Source organism: Salmo salar, unplaced genomic scaffold, assembly GCF_965601325.2.
Source record: "Salmo salar unplaced genomic scaffold, fSalSal1 ptg000117l, whole genome shotgun sequence".
Taxonomy (NCBI): domain Eukaryota; kingdom Metazoa; phylum Chordata; class Actinopteri; order Salmoniformes; family Salmonidae; genus Salmo; species Salmo salar.
The window spans coordinates 515,389-525,230 of NW_027675317.1; the positions used below are offsets into that span (position 1 = coordinate 515,389).

At 42.2% G+C, this 9,842-nt stretch overlaps 1 protein-coding gene across 1 annotated transcript; it reads right to left on the reverse strand.

Annotated features, from left to right (window-relative positions):
* Positions 1-7,604: 7,604 nt before the first annotated feature.
* LOC145865991 (uncharacterized) lies at positions 7,605-9,290 on the reverse strand. Its single transcript, XM_082970876.1, has one exon. It carries the CDS (start codon positions 9,288-9,290, stop codon positions 7,902-7,904), a length of 1,389 nt encoding a protein of 462 aa, XP_082827002.1. The 3' UTR covers positions 7,605-7,901.
* Positions 9,291-9,842: the final 552 nt, after the last annotated feature.

Below are 9,842 nucleotides of genomic sequence, written 5' to 3' on the forward strand. Positions count from 1 at the left end.
AAACTATAGGAGCTTTGTGGGCTATACTCGGCCTTGTCTTCGGACGGTAAGTTGGTGGTTGTAGACATCCCTCTAGTGGTGTGGGGGCTGTGCTTTGGCAAAGTGGGTGGGGTTATATCCTGCCTGTTTGGCCCTGTCCGGGGGTATCATCGGATGGGGCCACAGTGTCTTCTGATCCCTCCTGTCTCAGCCTCCAGTACTTATGCTGCAGTAGTTTATGTGTCGGGGGGCTAGGGTCAGTCTGTTACATCTGGAGTATTTCTCTTGTCTTATCCGGTGTCCTGTGTGAATGTAAATATGCTCTCTCTAATTCTCTCTTTCTCTCTTTCTTTCTTTCTCTCGGAGGACCTGAGCCCTAGGACCATGCCTCAGGACTACCTGGCATGATGACTCCTTGCTGTCCCCAGTCCACCTGGCCATGCTGCTGCTCCAGTTTCAACTGTTCTGCCTGCGGCTATGGAACCCTGACCTGTTCACCGGACGTGCTTGTTGCACCCTCGACAACTACTATGATTATTATTATTTGACCATGCTGGTCATTTATGAACATTTTAACATCTTGACCATGTTCTGTTATAATATCCACCCGGCACAGCCAGAAGAGGACTGGCCACCCCTCATAGCCTGGTTCCTCTCTAGGTTTCTTCCTAGGTTTTTGGCCTTTCTAGGGAGTTTTTCCTAGGGAGTTTTTCCTAGCCACCGTGCTTCTTTCACATGCATTGCTTGCTGTTTGGGGTTTTAGGCTGGGTTTCTGTACAGCACTTTGAGATTTCAGCTGATGTACAAAGGGCTATATAAATAAATTTGATTTGATGATAACGACTGCTGGTGTAGCCTATTACCAGAAACTATAGGAGCATAACGACTGCTGGTGTAGCCTATTACCAGAAACTATAGGAGCATAACGACTGCTGGTGTAGCCTATTACCAGAAACTTTAGGAGCAGAACATCAGAATGTACGAAGGCCAGCAGCAGCGGGAGGAGTAGGCTAAGGAAGAGGTTTTTCTGATGGTTAGGCTATCTTGTTTCAGAGGGGTGTCATCAATAGCCCATAATGACAAAGTGAAAACAGGTAAAAAACAGAAATACCTTATTTACTGAAGTATTCAGACCCTTTGCTATGAGACTCGAAATTGCTTTCAGGTGCATCTTGTTTCCATTAATCATCCTTGAGATGTATCTACAAGTTGTTCGGAGTCCACCTGTGGTAAATTCAATTGATTGGATATGATTTGGAAGGCACATACCTGTCTATATAACGTCCCAGAGTTGACAGTGCATGTCAGAGCAAAAACCAAGCCATGAGGTCGAAGGAACTGTCCGTAGAGCTCCAGGACAAGCTTGTGTCGAGGCACAGATCTGGGGAACGGTACCAAAAACAAATTCTGCAGCATTGAAGGTCCCCAAGAACACAGTGACCTCCATCATTCTTAAATGGAATACTCTTCCTAGAGCTGGTCACCCGGCCAAACTGAGCAATTGGGGGAGAAGGGCCTCGGTCAGGGAGGTGACCACAAACCTGATGGTCACTCTGACAGAGCTCCAGAGTTCCTCTGTGGAGATGGGAGAACCTTCCAGAAGGACAACCATCTCTGCAGCAGTCCACCAATCAGACCTTTATGGTAGAGTGGCCAGACAGAAGCCACTCCTCAGTATAAAGCATATGACAGCCCTCTTGGAGTTTGACAAAAGGCACCTTAAGACTCTAAGACCATGAGAAACAAGATTCTCTGACTTGATGAAACCAAGATTGAACTCATTGGCCTGACTGCCAAGAGTCACATCTGGAGGAAACCTGGCACCATCCCTACGGTGAAGCATGGTGGTGGCAGCATCATGCTGTGGGGATGTTTTTCAGCAGCAGGGACTGGGAGACTAGTCCGGAAAGTATTATGTGAAATTATTTTGATGTGATATTTAAATATTGTGTGAAATTACTCTGAATTGATATGAAAGTACAGCAATTTATGCTTCTAGAAAAGTATTGCAATTGAGAATCAATTCACATTTAGATGGATTATTTGACTATTTTACCTGAACAGAGCCAGTCTACCTCTGAAAATAACATACAGTCCTTGGACCTTGAGGAGTAACGGGGGCAGCAATCAGCAGTAGAAACAATAACAAAGCGAACTCCCTGCCCGTTTCAGTAAAAAGCTGAGGGATGGGGCTGGAGAAATGTAACCATTCATGATATCAACATTCTAGTTTTAACCATGTTTTGAGGATATACAGTGTTTGTTTATATTTACTGACAAACATTGGAGTAAAAAAATGCTTATATTTTGGGTTCTGATGGAGTACAACAGTTGAACTAAGCTCATGAGACATTTCTAAGTGATTTATTCAGGAAACAGATGGGTACATATCATTAATGTATAAGTCCCAAAATGGATGTAACAACTGCTGATTGCCCCTTTAAGAGAACATCTTGGGCTAATCTAATAGGAGATATTGAGGACTACAGTATTTCAGGCATTGTCATTGGATGTATTTGATCAATTGTTAACGTTTTGTTGATGGTCCACTCTTGATGTTCTACACGTTACAGTGTAGCTTCAGCCATTCCTACAGAACAACATTAAAGTGTAGAACCCCTTTACTGCAGAGACGGTTCTTACTGGTGTTAAACAGATCTCCAACCTCCTCTTCTACCTCCTTCTCCTCTTTCAATGTGACAGTCATCTCCCCCTCCTCATCTTTCACTCCAAAAACGACATCCTCCTCTTCTTCCTCTTCTTTTACTGTAACATCCTCCTCCTCTTTCACTCTGAACGCGTCTTTCTCTTCTTCTTTCACGGTAACAGCCTCACCTTCTACTTGTTTTTGTATTGTAACATCTTTCTCTTCCTCCTCCTCTTTCACGAGAGCTTCTTTCTCCGTCCAGCAGACCTTCTCTTCTTTAACAGGAGGAGAGTAGCTTAGTGAACTCATGGTCGGTATGTTAGCTAGTTAGCATTAGCGACTAGGCTAGTTCTAAGCTAACTTAGCAAACCAGCTAGCTGACAAACAACGTAAATATATCATTAAATGGGCCAACAAGTACATACGACAGAAGTGTGTTTAATACACAGCGACTAATATACACCAAACCAGTGTAAAGAGCGTGAATGTTGTAGCTATGTTTGCTAGAAAGCTACCGAGGTGTCTGACTAGCTGTTGTTGTTGAAGGAGCGTCCCGTCCACTAGATTATACGTCACACTGGCAGCATCGCCTGAACCTAAAAGACGCACATCGCCATCTGCTGACTGGACTGGGCAACGCAGTTGAGGAACCAAACGTTTATTTTTCATTTATTTCATAAAAGTGTAATATTATATTAAGTCGTTCAAAGAGAAGCATGTGTTGATTGATTCGTTTTTAATGAGTGAGAATTTAAAGCCAACTTTACACCCACTACATATTTGCATTGAACCATACTTCTGACATGGATCATTTTCACCCCAGAGGCATATCTTTTATCATAGACAAAATGTGGTTTATTCAATTGTTCCAATTTTTCATGACTTTGTCAATCAACTTGTTCTTAATAAATCTATATCATGGTTTAGTGTTTCTGTATCAATATGGACTTTTAACAAATTCAAATCCTTTGGAGTCATTTTGACCCCAGACAAAAGCACCTTTGATAAATAGGACGTTTATTTCAAATCAAAATCACATTTTATTGGTCACATACACGTGTTTAGCAGATATTATTGCGGGTGTAGCGAAATGCTTGTGTTTGTAGCTCCGACAGTGCAGTAATATCTAACAAGTAATATCTAACAATTTCACAACATATACCCAATACACACATATCTAAGTATTTGAATCTAAGTTTCTCTATAGACATGATCCATCCCACCAGATGGTGGAGGGGCACCTGTATCAGTGGTTTTGACCAGATAGACACCTGCAGACACACAGTATAGTGCCTCCCATGTACTCTCCTAAGATTGGACCTTTCTATACCACGTATCACATGACTGTGTACAAAACTGCCAATGGTAGAAAACTCTGCCAGCGGTTTACAATGCATTCGTGAAGTATTCAGACCCCTTCACTTTGGAGGAGAGAGCAGCTGTAACACAGTACCTGGTCTAGTTCATGACATTGAGGAGGAGAGAGCAGCTGTAACAGTACCTGGTCTAGTTCATGGCATTGAGGAGGAGAGAGCAGCTGTAACACAGTACCTGGTCTAGTTCATGGCATTGAGGAGAGAGCAGCTGTAACAGTACCTGGTCTAGTTCATGGCATTGAGGAGGAGAGAGCAGCTGTAACACAGTACCTGGTCTAGTTCATGACATTGAGGAGGAGAGAGCAGCTGTAACACAGTACCTGGTCTAGTTCATGGCATTGAGGAGGAGAGAGCAGCTGTAACACAGTACCTGGTCTAGTTCATGACATTGAGGAGAGAGAGCAGCTGTAACACAGTACCTGGTCTAGTTCATGACATTGAGGAGAGAGCAGCTGTAACAGTACCTGGTCTAGTTCATGACATTGAGGAGAGAGCAGCTGTAACACAGTACCTGGTCTAGTTCATGACATTGAGGAGGAGAGCAGCTGTAACAGTACCTGGTCTAGTTCATGGCATTGAGGAGGAGAGAGCAGCTGTAACACAGTACCTGGTCTAGTTCATGGCATTGAGGAGGAGAGAGCAGCTGTAACACAGTACCTGGTCTAGTTCATGGCATTGAGGAGAGAGCAGCTGTAACACAGTACCTGGTCTAGTTCATGACATTGAGGAGGAGAGAGCAGCTGTAACACAGTACCTGGTCTAGTTCATGACATTGAGGAGTAGAGAGCAGCTGTAACACAGTACCTGGTCTAGATCATGACATTGAGGAGGAGAGAGCAGCTGTAACAGTACCTGGTCTAGTTCATGACATTGAGGAGGAGAGAGCAGCTGTAACACAGTACCTGGTCTAGTTCATGACATTGAGGAGGAGAGAGCAGCTGTAACACAGTACCTGGTCTAGTTCATGGCATTGAGGAGGAGAGAGCAGCTGTAACACAGTACCTGGTCTAGTTCATGGCATTGAGGAGAGAGCAGCTGTAACACAGTACCTGGTCTAGTTCATGACATTGAGGAGGAGAGAGCAGCTGTAACACAGTACCTGGTCTAGTTCATGACATTGAGGAGTAGAGAGCAGCTGTAACACAGTACCTGGTCTAGTTCATGACATTGAGGAGGAGAGAGCAGCTGTAACACAGTACCTGGTCTAGTTCATGGCATTGAGGAGGGGAGAGCAGCTGTAACACAGTACCTGGTCTAGTTCATGACATTGAGGAGGAGAGAGCAGCTGTAACACAGTACCTGGTCTAGGTCATGACATTGAGGAGGAGAGAGCAGCTGTAACAGTACCTGGTCTAGTTCATGACATTGGGAAAGGGACAAGGGGGATACTAAGGTGGACCAAGAGTCTGTTGATTGGTCAGTCATTGGGTTAATTTGTTTTACAATATGTTCAAATCAAATCAAGCTTTATTTATACAGCACATGTCAGACATGGATGCAACACAATGGCTTCACAGGAAAAAACTATGAAAATAATCCGAAATATTTAGTACACAAATATGAGGATAAAAAACAATAATAACAACTGAAAGACTAATAAGCATTGTAAGGAAATGCCATTGATTAAAATATCAACAATATGATGCTATATTCAACCCAAAATATAACTTGTTTTTTAGGAGGGGCTCTGAAAGACACTATGGGGGTGTCCACTGGAAGTTGACTAGTAACAACAACTGGGACCTAAAAGACACCCACCATGAGACCCACTAAATCTGCCCAAGAAGAGGAAAACAAGAGAAAATCCCACACCAAACTTAAAGACAGGAAGTAAACCAAAAAGGTGGAGCAACTAAAGGTGTTGACTCTCCACATGTATCAAGACAACTGGAGCACTGGGCCAGACACTCTTAAATAGAACCTGGACCAGCTCAGGTGAAACACCTTCCCACTAACGAGATGGACAAGCCAGCACAGGTGTAACACATACTGACTAACGAGGTGACACCAATCAGTGCGTCCTACGTGCTAACGAGCTAGACGTGCTAACGGGCTAGACGTGCTAGACGTGCTAACGAGCTAGACGTGCTAACGAGCTAGACGTGCTAACGTCCAACCTCAAAACATAAATGGAAAAACCAAAGCCTGTAACACCTTCCCCCTTAAGACAACAAATATATCCTATAGTTTGCTCACCACCAACAGAAAACAACTTCCATTTCACATGATAATCAACTACAATGCTTCACCTTCACCAATATAAACATGGTGTCTACTGGCTGTCAACAATTAAAAACAAGAAAAAACACGTATTTCTAAATAATAATATACAATAGGATTATTTGTTTCTCCTTTTTCTTTCTATAGAATCCTAAATCCCACTAGCTTCTAGAACTCTCCTCTTTCTAAATACCACTAGCTTCTAGAACTCTCGTCTTCCTAAAACTCACTAGCTTCTAGAACACTCGTCTTCCTAAAACTCACTAGCTTCTAGAACTCTCGTCTTCCTAAAACTCACTAGCTTCTAGAACACTCGTCTTCCTAAATCCCACTAGCTTCTAGAACTCTCGTCTTCCTAAAACTCACTAGCTTCTAGAACTCTCGTCTCCTTGGAACGAGCCCAAACAAAACTCATCTCCAATACGGAAAAACGTGCAGTCAAAATACATTGTGATCCATGGTAACGCATTGTCTAAACACAAAACTTTTTAACTGCCCACCCTTGAGACAATCAGCAACCAAGTTGTCCTCACCACAGACATGTCTGATTTCAAGAGGAAACTCCTGCAATATCCGTAGTAACTTTCCACCTCATTGCAGAGCTTCTCTCTCTTTTCAGTGTTCACTAGATAGGCATGTTGTTGGATCGGGGCCCAGTCCCCAATGTCATGTTCTAGTACATTTGGGTTGGCACATCTGAGAATGAACCCTGATATTTTAAAAGCAGGGCAACAATGTCAATATAATTGTACCAAAAATTGTCAGTTGGTTGCATGAATAAATATCATCAATAAATCGATTACTAAATCTGATCATGAAATGTAAATATGAAATATTTGTTTGCATAGTCATATTTTCAACGTCTTATCAATGACATGTTGCTAGGTGGGATATCCCCAATGTCAAAACACAGTTTTAACGTGTCCTAATCAATAACCAATAAGCAGAAACAGTTGGGATATATTGAAAACCTAAACATAACATGTGCTATATACACAAACATCTGCCACAATAATCATATTACTTAAACAAGCACCTTATAAACTGCACAAGTAGCAATAAATCACTGATATCGATTAGGGGGGAAATCAGGTTGTACGTGCTGTTGAAACTAACACAACTAAAAAAACACATGGAAATGGAGATATATTTTACCTCACTGATTAGAGGACAACCTGCAGAAGACAGTCAGCTACATTTTGGAGTGATGCATTTAAATTTAGGGGTCCCTAAACAAAGGAACACAACACTTATTTGTCATAACTCATCGATATCATGTTAAAATCATTTGTGTGACAGGAGGGAGATGAGGTTGCACGTCCCGTTAAAACTAACAGCTCAAAAACCACACGGAATCTGGGAATAATGTGTACATCCCTGGTTAGAGGACAACTTGTAGAAAGCAGCTAGCTACATTTTGAAGTGTTGCATTTTGATTCAAGTGCGTCACCAACGTGGTAAGTGTAACACAGCTCTTTTTTTGTTAGTCACTTTTTGTTAAATCACATAAATAGTACTCTTCCATTTCAGAGTCTGGATTTTCCCCCTGAAACTAAAATCAATAGAACAAATATAATATAATATTTAGGCAAATATTTAGGGTTCTACATTGTGACATCATTAAAATACTCCTACTACAATGTTAAAACATTCTACATTGTGACATAATTTCATTGATATCATGAAACAACTCCTTCATGTATTTTCTGATGTTTAATCAGAGATCTGTTATCAGAGTATCTCTTCCCACATTGATCACAGCTAGGAGATTTCTCTCCTGTGTGTGTTCTCTGATGTGATACTAGGCTGGTTAGCCAAGAAAATCTTGTCCCACATTGACTACAGCTATATTGTTTCTCTCCTGTGTGTGTTCTCTGGTGTATAGTGAGATAGCTAGACGTAGAAAAACTCTTCCCACATTGAGTACAGCTATAAGGTTTCTCTCCTGTGTGTGTTCTCTGGTGTATAGTGAGATAGCTAGACGTAGAAAAACTCTTCCCACATTGAGTACAGCTATATGGTTTCTCTCCTGTATGAGTTCTCTGGTGTTTAGTGAGATGGCTAGACGTAGAAAAACTCTTCCCACATTGAGTACAGCTATATGGTTTCTCTCCTGTGTGTGTTCTCTGGTGTATAGTGAGATAGCTAGACGTAGAAAAACTCTTCCCACATTGAGTACAGCTATAAGGTTTCTCTCCTGTGTGTGTTCTCTGGTGTAATATCAGGCCGTCTGACCGAGTAAAACTATTCCCACATTGATTACAGCTATAAGGTTTCTCTCCTGTGTGTGTTTTCTGGTGCTTCTTCATATTGTGTGAAGTTGAGAATATTTTTCCACAATCTGAACAGTGGAAAGATTTCTCTCCTGTGTGTGTTTTCTGGTGTAGAGTCAGAGAGCCAGATGCAGCAAAACTCTTCCCACATTGGTTACAGCTATAAGGTTTCTCTCCTGTGTGTGTTCTCTGGTGTAATATCAGGCCGTCTGACCGAGTAAAACTCTTCCCACATTGATTACAGCTATAAGGTTTCTCTCCTGTGTGTACTCGCTGGTGTTTAGTCAGATGGCAAGATGAAATATAAGTCTTCCCACATTGATCACAGCTATAAGGTTTCTCTCCTGTGTGTGTTCTCTGGTGTATTATCAGGCTGTCTGGCCGAGTAAAACTCTTCCCACATTGATTACAGCTAAAAGGTTTCTCTCCTGTGTGTACTCGCTGGTGTCTACTCAGATGGCAAGATGAAATATAAGTCTTCCCACATTGATCACAGCTATAAGGTTTCTCTCCTGTGTGTGTTCTCTGGTGTGATAACAGGTTGCTTGACTGAGTAAAACTCTTAACACATTGATCACAGCTGTACGGTTTCTCTCCAGTGTGAATTCTCAGGTGTACTTTTAGTGCTTTTAAACTTGAGTAACTCTTCCCACAATCAAAACAGTGGTGAGATTTCTCTCCTGTGTGTGTTCGCTGGTGTATTTTAAGTTCTGATGAAGATTTGCAATGTTTTCCACAGTCAGAGCAACAGATACATTTCTTCCCTGTGGGTCTTCTCTGACTCGTTAGCATCATGATGTTGAGGCTCCCCAGAGGATCCATGATAGTCACGTCTCTCTCCTGTGTGAACAAGTCAGACAGATAGTTAAAGGCTCACAACAGCAGAAATCCACTGAAAAAGGTGATGCCAACAGCGTAGCCATGATACTGTACAACAATTGACGTCTGTAATGAATGTTAAAATTACTTGACAATTGTCTTAAGACAGTCAAGTGAGCAACAATAGTCATATTTAGTCTTGTTTTCACATTAGTAGTAACTAGAAATAAGTAAAAGGTGTTGAACTCCTAAGCAGTGTGCCAGGCGACTTTTGTTCTCAAATATAGGCACCTTTCTGTGTTTGCTAAAATTGCGACAAGGGCGATGCGCACACAATTTGATTGCAGAAACACCTCCCTGCTAATGCAGAAACCGCTAGTTATGGATGTAGTATATCTGCCTGGAGCAAAAATGGTGAGCAAGTGGCCTAAGCTGTGCCATTAGAGATTCTGGGTTCGAGTCCAAGCTCTGTTGCAGCCGGCCGCGACCGGGAGGCCCATGGGGCGACGCACAATTGGCCCACCGTCG